At 49.3% G+C, this 15,584-nt stretch overlaps 1 protein-coding gene across 2 annotated transcripts in view; it reads left to right on the forward strand.

Moving 5' to 3' along the window:
• The first annotated feature begins 289 nt into the window (after positions 1–289).
• FGFR2 (fibroblast growth factor receptor 2) overlaps positions 290–15,584 on the forward strand; it is a 63,319-nt gene continuing 48,024 nt past the window's right edge. Inside the window, exons 1-2 of one of the 2 annotated variants that reach the window (XM_078593052.1) lie at positions 290–1,218; positions 11,206–11,392. In XM_078593052.1, coding sequence (XP_078449178.1) covers positions 11,260–11,392 — 133 coding nt within the window. In that variant the 5' untranslated portion in view covers positions 290–1,218; positions 11,206–11,259. The remainder of the gene's footprint in view (positions 1,219–11,205; positions 11,393–15,584) is intronic. The other variant, XM_078593051.1, reaches the window with a different exon arrangement.

A 15,584-nucleotide genomic window follows, 5' to 3' on the forward strand; every position in this document is an offset into this window, starting at 1 on the left:
GTTGTAACAAAACGCCCCACTGCATCGCCCACAGCCAGAAGTCATCAGTCATTCATTACCACAACACAAAAAAAACACACACACAACTGGGGAAGGGCCTCCCTCATTGAATCCGCGCGGGCCGCAATTGGTCCGACTCGAGGTGATGTCGACAGTGGGCCGTGATTCGAGTCCGAGGCAGCAGCCAACCAGAGGGAATCGTGCCGATTGCGGGGGCGGGGATGGAGGCGGGTGCAAGCATGGGGGGGATTTTAGGCACGCCAAGTGATGGGTCCCTGCAGACTGCCGCGCAGGCGACGTGCGCGCACGTAGTGAGCGCACGTATCGCGGTCTTCGTCCACAGCGGCTCTCGCTCGCTCGATCGCTCTCTCTGCCCGGCGGGTGGAGGAGGAGGTGGTGGTGGTGGTGGTTGGTGGACGGGAGTTCGTTTTGCCGCACGCTCTTTTGTTTTTGTGCCAGCCGTGAATGAAGCGGGATCGCTGGAGAAGTTGACGAGCGTCAAGCCGGATCAGAATCTGCTGGACGCAATTTTTTTTTGCTCGATTTCGACTTCGACAGCGGGAACAGTTTGTTGCGGGGCTTGCAGCGAAAAAAGGAAAACCGGTGACATTTCGAAAGGGCGAAAAAGTTCGGCAGCTCCTCCGTCATTCCACCGTTGAAAAGTGAGCAGAAAACGCATCTCATCATCGAGGATCTTGCGTGGAAGTTGAGCAATTCTGGTAACGAACCGTCGCAGAGGACACAGGACAACTTTGGTTGTCGGGTACTTATCGGTGCATCGTATACACACACACATAGGCAAACACTCACTTGCTCACGCGCGCACGCACGTACACGTGTGTCCATTGTAGAGCACGGGAAGAACCCTTGAAGCCAGGGGCGCACCGACCTCAGAGGTTAAGCCCTGCTGGCCACCCGCTAGCTTCCCCCACCCACCTCTCCTCGTGGCTGAAAAGGCTGCTGCAAATTCCTAGCCCGAGCCAGCAAACACCCTGCGATTAACTGACCTTTTGTGTGGCTTCGAAGAGAGAAGTCCTGATTGGAGAAACCTGCCCTCGGGGTTAAGGACTGGACAATTCAAGACCTCTAATCTCAGGCTCGCCATCTCCTCCAACGCAGGGATTATTTGAGCCGGGGGTCACCTGGGCTTTCTCTTCCGCTGCGGCTGCAAAGTTGCCTTCCTCTGGGTTCTTCTGCGAGCAGTCAAGAAACTTCCAGGTAACAACACGACTGGAGCGAGTTTTTTCCTCCAGTGTTTTTTTCCTCTTCTTCTTCCCCTTGAGCTGTGCGCGACGGCGTAAATTTAGACGTTTAAACATGCCATAACATCGCGTGATTGCAGTTACAAACGTACGTTCCGTTGACGTCCGAAAAACAAAAATAGTTTGATGGAAATTTAAGAGCTGGGTGACCCCATCGCTGACTTTTACAAGTATGTTGGAATTTTCTTTTGGTGGGAAATGAGTGAAAGATTTTAAATCGTTTATTTACGACGTTTTTTTGTGTGTATTTGTATTCAATAAAATGCATCTTCTTCTGCCAGAGAAGTTTACACTTTTTACAGACACATCTTGCGAATTTGTCAGCAATCTGCCCAACCGTGGCTGTTGTTCTTTGTCAGAAAAAAGAGGGCACCATTCCTAAATGGATTACTGTTTTTATTTTTGTAAAAGCTTTCAAACGTATAACTACAAATTGAGTTCCCCCCCCACCTTCCCAAAAAATGCTGCAGTCATTGTTTTTTTTTGTGGTTCAACGTTGACGTCAACTGCACAGGCACAAGGTTGCAATGAGGACGGAACCCGTGTGGCTGCTGACTGGCCAGCCAAAAAAATGAAAATTGGGCGTCGGTTTTAATTGGTTTTGGGAAGGGTGGGATTTCTGCACGAGTGAGCGGGGCTGTTTGTGTGGAGGTAATGAGGCGGTGTGGCTACGCCGGGGCTGCTGCTGTTGTCCCGTCAGAGCTGGGCACGTTTTGTTTTCTCGGTCTCGTCTTGACTCATCTTTCACTCTTTCACTCTCTCTCTCTCGCTCCCTCGCTCTCCGTTTCGCGTCGCAAAACCGTCAGTGTAATGGACAGAGGTTACGCTAATGCATCGCGAGCTCAGGTATGTCGACGTATGGCCGGGATAACCCTGTAAGTGCTTATTAGGTGGCAGGAAATGATGGGTGTCAAATTTTGAGCTGAGAAATGGCCCATTTGGGTTAAGTAAAGTGTTCGTGTCAAAGCAACGCCCCGGGATCTCGCAACGCAGACGAGAACATTACTTCGTCGCTCACAATATATAGCGGTGAATAAATCATTTAATAGAGCCTCGCTGGCATGACGTAAGCTGGCACATGAATATTTAATCGATGTCAAGAAAACCCAAGGGGATGATGCACCTGAAGAGAACGAGCCAGGAAGAAGGGGGCACCCACAGTTAAACTATTTTGGACGCTCCACGGATTCTTTCTCTGCCTTTGTCTGTGAGACGCATAGCTACGTGCGTGCATGAATCATGTTTTCTGCTGGCTTGTGCGAGAATGTGTTATGCGAGATTCTCGGACGATTAGGCAGAGGCGAAATGTGTGCACAAAGCCAGAAAAGTAGATTCTCTTCGACTTCAAATTTAAGAAATTCTGTGATGCCGAACTGCAGTGTTTTCTCTCTATGGCTCTCATCTGTACGTACTAGGTAAATGTTTTTTCTCAAACATGATTCCACATAAATGTAAACGTAAATTGAGACCTAACAATACGTAAAAAAATAATCCGAATGACTTTTTTAACGGGAATATATAGATAAAAAAAATAAAACGCTAAGCCAGGCTTTTAAAGCATATATAGAGATTATATACCTGAATCTTTGGTGATCCACGAGGATGAGGACTTTTATATAAATTTCAGATCCAAATATATAAAAGCATGAGAATAAAAACTTCAAAATATACTATACTTGCACGTGTGTTTGGCGTGTGGCAGCAATTCAGCCAAAAACACATCGACGTCAGTCTCGCCTCTCCTCCGTTTGAATTGTAACTGGATCAATTTGTTTTGGGAACAGTGCTTGTGTATAGGAGGAGCACAATTGTTTTTGGGCTCGCTTGGATGAGGCTAATTTAGAGGAGGGGGAGGGGGGAGTTAATTTCCTTCAAAGAGCCGAGCTTTGCACGCATCCACGAGGTAGGTCACGTTGGCCCTACGCGGAGACACGGTCACCTGGGAGTCCCCACGTACGAAGCTTGGCCGCCGACTGAAATTGTGGCCCCTCTCGTGCACGCATGCACATGGGCGGCACGTGAAATGAATGGATGGGGGGTGGGGTGGGGTGGGTAGCTGAGATCTGGCAGGAGACGACCATCTATCAGCCGAGCCGGGTGAAAGGCTGTCACTTGCCCACGCTGGACAGATGGTCGGTCAGGTTCCAGCATACCCCGTGCCCCTATTAACCTTTATTGTTACAGCCAGATATGGAGGACAGTGGTGGGGGCAGGGGGGTGGGAGAGATTGTGGATGTGGAATATGGTGAGCAGGCGAGGAGACACCGGTGCAGCAGTGGATCGGGTAGAGCGAGAGAGACGGACATGGGAAAACGAGAAGGACACACACACACACAAAGAAAAAGTGGCATACGAGAGAGAGAGACGCGCACATGAACGCACGCACATGCACATAAGAATAGAGAGACAGAGAGACAGACAAAGGAGGAGACACACACACAAGATAGAGCCACGGACACGATGGAAGAGAGAGAGAGAGACACGCAAGGAGAGAGATAGAGAAAGATAGGCGCGTGCAGACATTCGGGGAGACAGACACACACACGCGAGGGGAAAGAGAGACGTCTACAAAGACATGGGGAGAGACAGGCACACAAAGAGAGATGCACACGAGAGAGAGAGACGCGGAGACGAGGAGAGAGCGACACACACACACACACACAAGTATAGAGAGACACACACACACGGGGAGACAGACACGCAGGCTCGCACGCACGAGGAAAGCGAGTCAAGACGCGAGCGGAGACAGAGACGGAGCATGACAGAGACGGAGAGTCTGCACCACTCCCACCCGTGACCCTTCGCTTCCCTCGAATCTCATTGTCGTGGCCCAGCGTGGCCAAGGCAGAGTTGCCATTGTCTTTCCAGAAGGCGGCTTTGCATCCCAAAGAGGGGCGCATGAGAAGGACCGCGCTTCGCCTTTGTGGCAGCGCCGATCACAAAGCGCGGCTTTGCGGTGGTATTCATGGGTGGTTGTCTCTCCGACAGTACAGCGCCAGCACTTTGAAATGCTGAGCGGTGTGGGGGAGTGATTACGTACTTTCTTTCAACCTCCGAAACGGGTTGAAAGTAAAACAAAAAAAATCGTGATTTCACGTTTCTTCTTCATGTGAGTGCGACTTAAAGGGAAAAGGAACGCGGTGGAGATTGTACAGAGGCATAATACAAGATGGCTTTTCGGGGGTTTGAAGCCCACGAAAATTTGAGCTGTTCTGCCCGGTTAGGGTTTGGCTCAAAGTGAATTTAAATGATGGGTCACTTAAAGTCCTGTCGTTTTTCAAGGCAACGATGCCTTGGCAATTCTAATATTAACGAAGCACTTAAGGGCAGACTTTGTTTGTGTCTTTAGCGGTGGCAACGAAAGACCAAGCTACCGGGATTCGGCAATTCATCTGAGCGGACACCAAAGTACGTGGATCCAAATTTGATAGACAGTCTCCTGTGTCGAGAGATGTGATTCCCGAGCCTTGCTCAGCGCATGGGTTTAGGGGATCACAGCCACGGCAGGTTTGGTGAGACCAACTTCTGCGAGGTCACCAGAAAGGGGGTGGCTGGGCAAACTTGGTCTGGCGGTGCCTAGGTTTACCAATGATGCCGTTAAAGCATCATTGGTGAACCTCAGCGTAAACTCCGGTCATTCTCGCAGTGGCTTTTTGGCTCACCATCGACCAAAGACGTCACCGCATCGCGCGCTTTCAGATGCGCCTATGCTGCCGCCTGGAACGATCTTCCTTCCGACATTAGGAAGCCACCGGAGCTTTGCACTTTGAAATCTAGATTGAAAACTATTTTGTTTTAGAACAGCTTTCTGTGTTTAGTCTGTTGTCCTGCCCCCGCACCTCCGATTATCACGGATGGCTACGTACGGTGCGAAAGAAGTTCAACATACATACGTGCAACCGACGAGAAATTGACTAAATGTACTGCAGAGCGGAGCCCGAGATCAGGCAGACGTGGCAGAGAGGGGAAGAGAGCGGCAGAAGGCGGTTAGATTAAATCAAAATATTTTTAGAGGGCACGATTGGACGAGGTTGCTGGAGACAGCGAAGGAATGGAGGGATATGGAGGAGGCCCAGCGGTGGGAAGTTAAAACAAGCTGATGACATCAAAGACAACAAGGGTCAAGTCTCTGGTGCGCGTTTGAGGTCTCGATGTGAGCGCTTGCGCTGACTGACACCGGCTGGCCCGAGACAGCTCGTGCAGATATGGGCGGAGTGAGAACGCTACGGGGCCCTTTGGCGATTGCAAGCTGGAAAAAAAACCACGCGCAACTTCCAACGAATGTGGGGTTTTTCAGCCAATTAAGCTTAGCGGCGAGCAATTAGGATTAGCGATGGTCAAAGATTTTGACGAAAAATGTTCTTCCACCGCAATCGGACGTGATCGCGCGGCGTATTGAGGTCTCGCCGCAAGGGCATCGGTGTTTTTTGTTGTTGTTAAATGACACGAAAGCATTAAACGAAAAATACACGATTGCTTAACGGTGATACGTTTTAGACGGTAGTGTTAGGGAATACAAGCGTCATGCTATAATGAGGGCCGGGGGGCGGGGGGTGTCGGTGCTTGCCAGGAGTATGTGACCTCTGGAGCGTGGCTTGTCGCAGTTTTATTTCCTGCTCAAGTGAGATCGGAGGGTGTTGGATCGAGCACAAAGCGGCGAGTGTGGAGGGGTGAATACAATTTCACTACCACCTCGACCCCCCTCGCTCGCCCTCCAAAAAACAACCTGGCAATCTGTGTCGGCCACGGTAGCGAGGAGACCTGGAGCACACGAATTCACAGTCGTGACGCCTCAACACTCACAGTACGTCTTCTTGGTTATTTCGGTAAAGTCATGTAGAAGGGAAGTAATAAAATAAAAAAAAACATTATAAAATAATTCTCACGACGTTTCGGCCACAACCAGGTCTGTCGGGGAGACCTGGTCTTCACCTGAGGACGGTTGCTTGCGTTGTGGCCGAAACGTCTTGAGAATTATTTTATTATGTTTAATTATTTTATAATTGTATTACTTCCCTTCTACGTGACTTTACCGAAAGAACCAAGAAGACGAATCCCTGCAGTCACGAAAGCTTTAAATAGAAACTCACAGTACGACCGAGAGCCCATCTGTACAGGACAAACCGTAGAAAGACCTATGCCAGAGAGCTGTACGTGTACGTGTGTTGTACTTCTTTCGCACCGTACGTAGCCAGGCGTGCACACACACGCAGAGAGACCCCACGCAGTCGAATGTGAGGACCCTCACTGATCGCCTTCCAAACGGGCGTGCGCTGCTCTGTGAACGATCCCAGAACTGGCTGTCTTTCAAAGAGGCGACGACTGGCACAGACATTGACGCTTACCAAGATGAGTCCGCTGTGGCTCCAGGTGCTTGGTCAAATTCGATGATTAATTATCCATCCTCCGATTAGCACGGTTGGCCACGTACGGTGCAAAAGAAGCTCAACATACATATATACATACATCATGATTTACGCGACATTAATAGTTTGTATGTTAATTATAATGCATTCTGTAGTCAATTTCGTCTGATACTTTCCTGTGTAAGATCAAAAACATGAACTTAGTTGTTTTTTACGAGTTAAATAATGAAATTCACGCACTATCTGCAGCTAATGAGAAAACCCACCAGCCTGTAAAAAAACATGTGCGCAGACTGGAAACAATTGGAATAATAATGGCATATCGATCCCAAGGTGTTTCAAAGAGAAAACGCACAATGCCTGTGATAGTCACCAAGCTCAAAAGGAGAGGAAAATCTGACATTCTTTTTGTAATTCGACAGCAGTCGAGACAATAGCACCCTCTACCCCCGCTTCATTATAGACAACAGGCATAGCAAGCTTTGCCTTTATTAGACATCAGCACGACAGTTGGCCATCGTGGCCCACTACTGCCGTGAGTTACATGATGTCGAATCGACACCACATGTCGAATGTCAACAAGGCGCAGCAGAGTCCTATTTGGAAGTGAGCAGGCCCTCGTTGGGCAGAGCCTGGCGCGTCAACTCGTGTGCCCTTGTTTAGAGAGCACCTATCTCTTGGCGCTCTTCCACATTTTCGCTCTTCTCCGCGCGCTCTCTCTCTGCATGACGATAATGTCTGGGGACTTGCGGTCAAGGCCACGTACATCGTGCATGGAAAAAAAATAAGCTACAATATTTTAATCGCACCGCCCCATGGCAAAAATAGCAATGGGAAACAGATGAGGGAAGAGCACGTGTAACAAAAAAAACATGTTGAAACGTAGGGTGTGATTTATTTGTATGTGTTGTCAGTAATTATAACAATACTTTATCTAATTGACGATCACTTTGTCATTCCACTGGTCGATTGAGAACACCACTCGCGCAGCTGCTCATGGGGATTGTTTGACTATGCTTCACTTTTCCCGTCAGTGCGGGTCGGTTGATGTTGAGGGGTGCTCGGCAATCGGTTTAGCTATTATTCGACGCTGATGTTAGCTGCGTCTGGGGATGACACGGCCACTCAGCTGCTGCTGCTCTACTGCTTCCCTGGTTTTTCGAACGTAGAGAATTACGCGTAAAGTTTGCAAACATTATTCTGGAGGCATTTGTTGTCATTGATTTTTGTTCTTAACAACATACCTTTGTGCATTAACCGACGATTCATTATTTGAAATCATCTGATGCTATCAGAACACCCACGTGCAAAATTGACTCGTGACGAGAATTGTATTAAAGGCACACCTTAGAAGTTAATAGGTGTATTTCGAACATGTGGCATCGGCTTGGGGAGTCCTTCAACCAGCGGTGGATTAATGATGGCTGACGATGATTGTTTAACCCTACCCTTGAACAAAACCCCTGTCCCCATCTCTACCCCCATCAAACAGCCATTAATCACCCTGTCGCTACTCCAGCCCCTTAGCCCTCACACCTACCTGACAAGGGACAGGAGGGCGGCTGCCCGGCAATGGATTATTGAATCTATTTGTGTGGAGCTTTGGAGTGAATCATCCCCTGGTACGCGTGATTGGATTTTCTCCGGATGATTTGCTTTTCGTTCCACACGAAGCCAAAATACTCATCAATGGAATGAGCCAAACGTCCCCACTGTAGCAACACCCTTCTGAAAAGATAGCCTAGAGACTCCGCGAGGCTCATCTGAATAAACAAACAGCAAATTTGCGTGTTCTTCGTAACCACCGAATCAACGCTGCACCTCTTTCCCTGAATAGAAGAATCACTTCTACAGCCACGGCTATAACCAAACCTCTCCCCGACCCAACCCTGTGTGACCAGCGTGTTCTTCATGCGGCAATCGGTCGATGTCTCAGAAGGCTCCGAGATCAAAACAAATCACAGAGCCTCTCGGAGTTCGGGTGGCATTAGGGGTGTAAAACTCATTCTCGATCCACGATTTGATTAAAGAATTTGTCCTAGCGTGTAGTTTTATTTTAACCGTCGCATTTGCATTGTTTCCCATGGTGGTGTTTGTGTCTCGTTCGTCCAGTCTTTTGTTATTGCGATTGATGCGGCAGCCTAAATTTCCATTTGCTGATAATGTAACTCAATGGGGAACAGAACGAGAAACAACACAAACACAAAGGACGCTGTCAAAAAAACGGGACGGAAAATGACCCATGGGTAAATCGACGATACGGCGTCGTCATTTTACGCACTCGTATCTGAAGAGGGCATCTTGTTGACGTGCTACGGGGCCGTAAGATAACTCTGTGGACGGGATTTGAAGGCAGGATGTAAAGTAGGGCAGGGTGAGTCTTACGGGTTATGCTTCTAGCCGCACCGAGCGTGAGCTCCGACAAGCCAGTGCTGCCACGCGCACACTGACGGCGTCTTGCGCGCTATGTCAGCGTGGTGTATAGAGAGTACTGTGTTTCTAGACTGTATGCGCGCAGTCCATTTTTCACTCCTCCGCTTTTCACCTGAGCTCTGTGTGTGTGTGATTGTGTCGGTGCGTTTGTGTGTGTGCGCGCGAGTGTGTCTGCGTGAGAGGGGAGCGGTGGTGTAGCGGTTAGCGCTACGAACCTGGCGTCTCGAGTTCGATCCCCGCTCACGGCTACCAACACCAGTGAGGATTATCAGAACTGGCCCTGGGCCTCCCCTAGGTCGACTCAGCCTCAAACAAGTACCGATTGCGATGTGTAAACATCGCCACTGGGGAGACAAAGGCGGCCGGGTGTGATGCTGGCAACCCACCCCCTTGTGTGCCGTGCCGGCCTTTCATAGGTGCTACTCGCTAACAGCACTTGCCCCAACAGTCTTACGTGTGAGAGTGGACATGAAGTGTTTGTACGAGTAGTGTGTACTGTGTGTATATGTGAGACGGTGTCTGGATTACTGTGCTGTGGGGGAGCGGTAAGTGCCGCCGTTAGCGCCCTGCGCGACGAACCCGGTCCTCCCGAGTTCGATTCCCACTAACGGCCAACAAAAGTGAACCGGCGTTGGGTCGCCCCTCGGTCCACTCAGCCTCAAATGAGTAGCTGGTGCGGTGTGTAAACATCGCCACTGGGGAGACAAAGGCGACCGGGCGTGGTTGCTGGCCGCCCACCCCCTCGTGTGCCTTTATAGGTGCTCGCTAACAGCACTTGCGCCAAACGTCTGTTAAAGGCTATATGCGGTATGAAAGTATGAATAATAGAGTATTTGAATTGTATAAGGGTATCTGTGTGTGTGTGTCTCTTGTTGAACGTGTCCCTACCGTCACCAAGATAGAGATCCCCCGTGTAGCCTTCAGCAGACTGTGGGGGCAAGTGCTGTTAGAGAGCACCTATCAATGTCCAGCCACGTGGCTACGAACACGGCCGTAGCGGCATCGGTGGCGAGCGACGTCTGAAGCGGTTCTGAGCCTCTCCTAGGTCGACTCGGCCTTAAACGAGTACCCGGTGCGGTGTGTAAACACGAGTACTTGGGAGACGAAGGTGGCCGGGCGTGAGTGCCCGTATGGGTCTGTGCAAAGTCTGTAGTTTTTCGTGTGTGGGTGGGGGAATGGGATAAGAATGACGCTTGGGATTTGACTGTTATGAGCAGTCCGGTATGTGTAAAAACAAAGCACTGTGCCGTGTCTGTAAGTAATGAAGGGGGCTTAGAGGACCCAAGAACATCTAAAGTCCAATTTTCACGCCTATCCCTCCGCAAATTGGGCATTTCCTTCAGGAAACGGCTGATGTTCCTGAGCGCATAACTCAAACGAGAAACATTAACCGCGGTGTCCAAAGGTGATGCAACCCACAATCATGATCATAATGCCCTTCATCTAATCTCCAGGGAAAGGCTCATTGAGTCTCAAGACTATATTTCAAGAGTTCCCTTCTTGTCCCCTTCTTGTTCCCTTCTTGTGAGGAAACCGGATTGCAAAAGATACCCACGACCATATAAGGGAATAAGACTCAAAGCTCCATGAAGATAGGTTCAAGACTCTATGGCTACACTACATTTCTAACCCACGCCTACAACTTTGTGGTATTCGCAAGTAGTCAATGAGTCAATAACTTTAAACAGGCTCAGAACTGCTTAGCTTCCGAGATCTGCAGAGGTCAAAGCTCGCGTTAAGGGAGGTTTGGCTCATAGACCACGGCGATGAAGGTTAAAGGTGCAGCCCTGCAAGTACGTGCTCGCTCCACTGCTGGGTATAGCATCTCTACGAGAGGGAGAGTTCTACGGGGTAAATTGACCTTCTTCGCCGACCAGACGTTTTTGAAGAGGAATAAGTACCCACACTTTACCCCATCATATGCTGGGTAAACAATGGCGGGCGGTGGTGGTGATTTGTATGTATGTAGGTTGCACTTCTTTCGCACCGTACGTAACCCGCCGTGCTAATTGGTTGTCTGCAGGAGAGATCGAACCTCTGGATTTGCAAGTCCAGTGCGATAACCGTTACGCCGCTGTGGCAGCGTCCCGATGATGGCGGTGGTGAGCCGTGGCTCTAATCGCTTCCCTCTCTCCTGTGCGCAGTCGGTGGAGGCGTCAGCGGCCGTGCCGGGAGCTCCCGTGGGATGCGCTGACTCGATGCCGCCCAAGATGTCTGTGTTGGGGCCGGGTTCGCTGCTGCTGGGAGCGATGCTGGCCCTGGTCGTGTCCGCGCGCCCGTCCCCCGTGGAGCAGAGGGGGCCCACGGACGCCAGCACCGACCGGCCGGACGGTAAGGGCGGGAGACGCGGAGATAGTGTTGCGTGAGAAGGACGGACGGGTGGAATTGGGGAGCACGTGACGTGTGCTTTTTTTTAAAAACACATATGCCAAGCACAGGCTCAAAGGCCCAACATTTTTGTTTTTTATTTTTTCCATGTAAGTGCCACTGAGCTATGTTTGTCTTCTTTAGAAGCGACCTTCCCACAAGTGATATCTCAACGAAGTGGCTCATCACCTGGAAAATTAAAGCAGCCGAATACTCTAAACGCATCTTTATAAATGTGGACGGAAAAACCGGAGGTCCCGGAGAAAAAAATCGACGCGATCACAGGGAGAGCACGTTAACTCCAAATACGCAGTAGGCATCGGGGTCGGGATCGAATCCACGACCTCCTGCATACCAGGCGAGGTAGTTAACAGACTGCATGGCAGAATACTGTGAGAAACTCTGTCCCTCTTCTTGTACAGCTGAGAAGCCACCGAGCAAAGAGCCGTTCAGAACAGCGTGTTGCCCGTGCAGTTCATCTGAAAGCGTGAAAACACAACTGCGTACGCTCGGTGCTATGACGAGCAAATAATACTCCGTGTACCTACCTATGCACTGTACATGTAAAGCGCCTGTTGTGGTGTAAAACTTCGCAAAGACAACTCCGACATAGCGATAATTTACTGCAGACTCGGGGACTTGCTGCACAATATCTATTGGGTTACTTTTTATATTATTATTGTTATTGTTAATACTACGCTTGTTTAGCCAGGAACGCCTCGCCGAGTTTCAATCCTCTACTTTAGGAGCATCTTGACAACTTTTTTGCAGTCGTGGCTGACGGTGGCATGCTCTACTTCGAATTGTGTGGCAGGATATTTTAACATCTGCTGTGAAGGAAACGGCACGTGTATATGTGTCGTGGCTAACGCACCCGCGGCATTAACCAGGGGCAGCCTGCCGGATTCTAACCGCAAACCTCTGCGAGAAGTGGCGAACGCACTCCCGCTGGGGGCCGTGTCACCTCCGCAGCTTTGATTTTAAAAAGGCGCCAAGAAGTTTTTTTTTTATATATAACGTACCACTTTGACATCGTCATATTTGCTAAAAAGTGCCGGGTGAGAATAACACCCGCAAGTTTTAAAGTGTCTCAGGACATGCAAAACTCTCGTAAAACTGCAATTCATTGAATCGCAGTCGACAAATGAACGTTTTATTTCCCTCCAAAAAAGTTGCACATGGCACTGTTGGGTTTTAACAAAAAGCTGCATTTTTTTCGCCCCCTCCTCCACACTCCTCTTTGCCCCCATTGTCGCTTCAATTTTCTGGCGTGTGTGGCCACTCTCTTGAGAAGCGGATGGGCCCATCTTGCGCTTACTCTTTGGCCGCAGCCGCCTGTAAAGCCGCCGTATAAAGCGTATCGGCTTCGGAGCTCTGAGCGTGGCATTGTGAGCACTGCTTCCGTTGGGGAGATCACCCGACGGATTAAGCCATAGACTGCACATCGCTCGAGTATCCTTGGAGACCGGCGAAGCACATTTGCAAGAAACTTTACCAACTTGAAAAGAGAAATAGAGAGAGAGAGAGACGGTACGTTTTTTTAAACGAAGTTAGAATTTTGCGGCATGGTGGCCGATATTTTGATACGCGAACGGGTTAAGCTGGAGGTGTTCCCAGAAGTTTCAAGTGCAACGATTTTCAGCTTCCGCTGAGATCTCGTGCAGGCAAGTGATGTGAGCCTTTTTTTTTAAAAAGCACAGTGGCTGCGAGGCAAAAACAGCAAGCAACTTTACAATATGATTGGCGGTCCAGCGTGAATGGTGGCAGAATGAAATGGTTTCTCTCCAATGCGTTTTCTTCTTGGCTTGTACCGCCTGTTGTTCGGCACGATGTCCGACGTTTCGCTCCACGTGCCGGGAGCTTCTCCGGGCGCTGAATTTGGAACATGCCGAACGACACGCGGTACATACCCTAAAAAACCACATCGCGGAGCTATGCAGCACAGTCGCATAACCGTACACGGCCAGCACGATGAAACGGTGTTCAGCAGGCGGCCGTGTTGTTGGCGATCCCCTGAACTGGCCTTCGCATCCGCCTCTTACGCACATGAAATATGGTGCGTGGGTGGACGTGTGTGCGGACGTGTGTGCGGACGTGCGCGCCATAGCCGCTCGCCGTTTGTGCACGAGCGTGCGTGCGTGCCTGCAAGCGCACTAATACAGGTATTCACATCCAAGTCTGTGCCCCATGTGTGAAATGGTCGAGAGTAAACACGGCTTCCTGGCAAGGTCCTGATTGATCGCACCGGGCAGGGAACTATTTATTTTGTGTGTTGGTCTCTCTTTCTGCTGCTGCTTTGTACCTCAACAAGTCTCGATTTTAGGGGCAAAAAAAAAAGAATAATCTTCCTTGCGCTCTTGTTTATTTTTCCGACCCTGCGCGTTTCAGACTTTACAAAACTTAAATTGACATACGTACAACTATTTTTGGAGCTTCCCAAAGAGTTTAAGGATTTTATTTTTCGTCTCCGGGTTGGCTGTCTAGCCGAGGAAAGTGGGATGTTTTTTGTTGCTATCTCAACACAGGTGCGACTTACGAAAGTGCGTGCGAGCGAGCGAGCGCTGAGGACCTCGTGCGAGCGTGAATGGCCGCGTAGAGGGCCTGCGCATACGGGGACGATGCTCGTTTCCTGCTGGCCCACAGGATGTTAATTAATCACAGCTGTAAAATAATCCGCGAGAGGCAAATAACCTTCATGCATTAAAGAGCTTGGCACCCGACGTGCTGGTAATGTGCATTAGCGATCTGCCGCAGAGCAGACAGATTTATATCTGCAGTTAATTTAATAAGACTCGAAAAAAATAATCTGATTATTTTAATCATGCCCTGCAAAAATACGTGCTTATTTATTTGTTCGTGAGGCATACTGTACATGTGTATATACGGTGAATTCGTTCAGTTTTGTACCCATACAGGTATTTACGTGGAAAGTTCATGCACATACGTGGTCAGTTCTTTATGCACGGGGTGACAGAATGTAACACGGAGGCTGATAATGTCAATATTCGCAGCATGAGCATCAATTGGGCTTTTGTAGTTTGTGAATTTTCTTACGTAGCTGGTTAGCGCGATACACAATGCCACCCATCTCACCGCTGCATCTGATTCTCTTGCAGCTCGCTTGCAATTTATTTGCCATGGAATCGCCAACATACGTATTTCATGCCCACATCTTTGAACCGGTAGTTTATGCTCACACGCGCGCGTGTAATATATGTGCGAATTTTTTTTCCATTTTCAAACAACAACGGCAACGACCCCGGGATTGCAAGTTGCGTTGGATAAGCACAAACTGCCGACTTTCGCGGACGGCTGCTGGTCCAAAACTTCCGCTTGGTCGGTATCTGTACGGACATCTGTCTCTTCTCAGGGTTGCTCCATTGGAGAGTGGATTTGGTGCAGTGGCTCGAGGGGTGAGTGGGGGAGGGGAGGGAGGAGGAGGTGGTTGGGGGGGGGAGGGTGCTGTCGATTAGAGGTCAGGGGTTAGAGGGTAGGATCGCTAAAGGGGATGGAATTTTGGCATGTGACCTGCTTAAACTGTGACACCTATGATCCAATGGGACACCTCAGCCACTGCTCGCTGCTCACGGATACTGGAAGTGCAGATATTTGCTGCTCTGCCACGTTTTAGGTTTTAAAACCCTGGAACCTCTTCAGGTTCAAGGCTGCAATTGTGCAGTGCGTTTAAAGTACCGCCGTCACAGCTCGGTTATAATATACATCGAGGCAATTGTAGGCACATGTATTTCCAATGCATTCCTTTTGTAATGGAGATATATGTTTAAAATTGTGTTCTACTTTGTATTTAATTATGTTGGCATGGTCGTGCACCCCTAACACTCGTGCCTCACAACAAGAAGGGTTTGAACCCTGCGGTGGGTGTCTTTCTGGGTGGAGTTGGATCGTTTCCCCCTGCTCTGCATAGGTTCTCTCTGGGTTTTCTGGTTTCGTCCCAAAGCTTTACAACAAAAGTCAAGCCGAACCGCTATTGGCCAAACATCCCAATGTAGAAAAATTACCTGCAAATGAACCAATTGAAAACGAGTAATGGCACTTACCTTGGTAAACAAGTATAATAATAACAATTAAAGGCATGTTTTTTGTTACGAAGTCATCTTTGTGCCATCAAAAAAAATTACGTTACCTAATGTAAACA

The sequence above is a fragment of the Lampetra planeri genome, chromosome 4 (genome assembly GCF_965212315.1).
Source record: "Lampetra planeri chromosome 4, kcLamPlan1.2.h2, whole genome shotgun sequence".
Classification (NCBI taxonomy): Eukaryota; Metazoa; Chordata; class Hyperoartia; order Petromyzontiformes; family Petromyzontidae; genus Lampetra; species Lampetra planeri.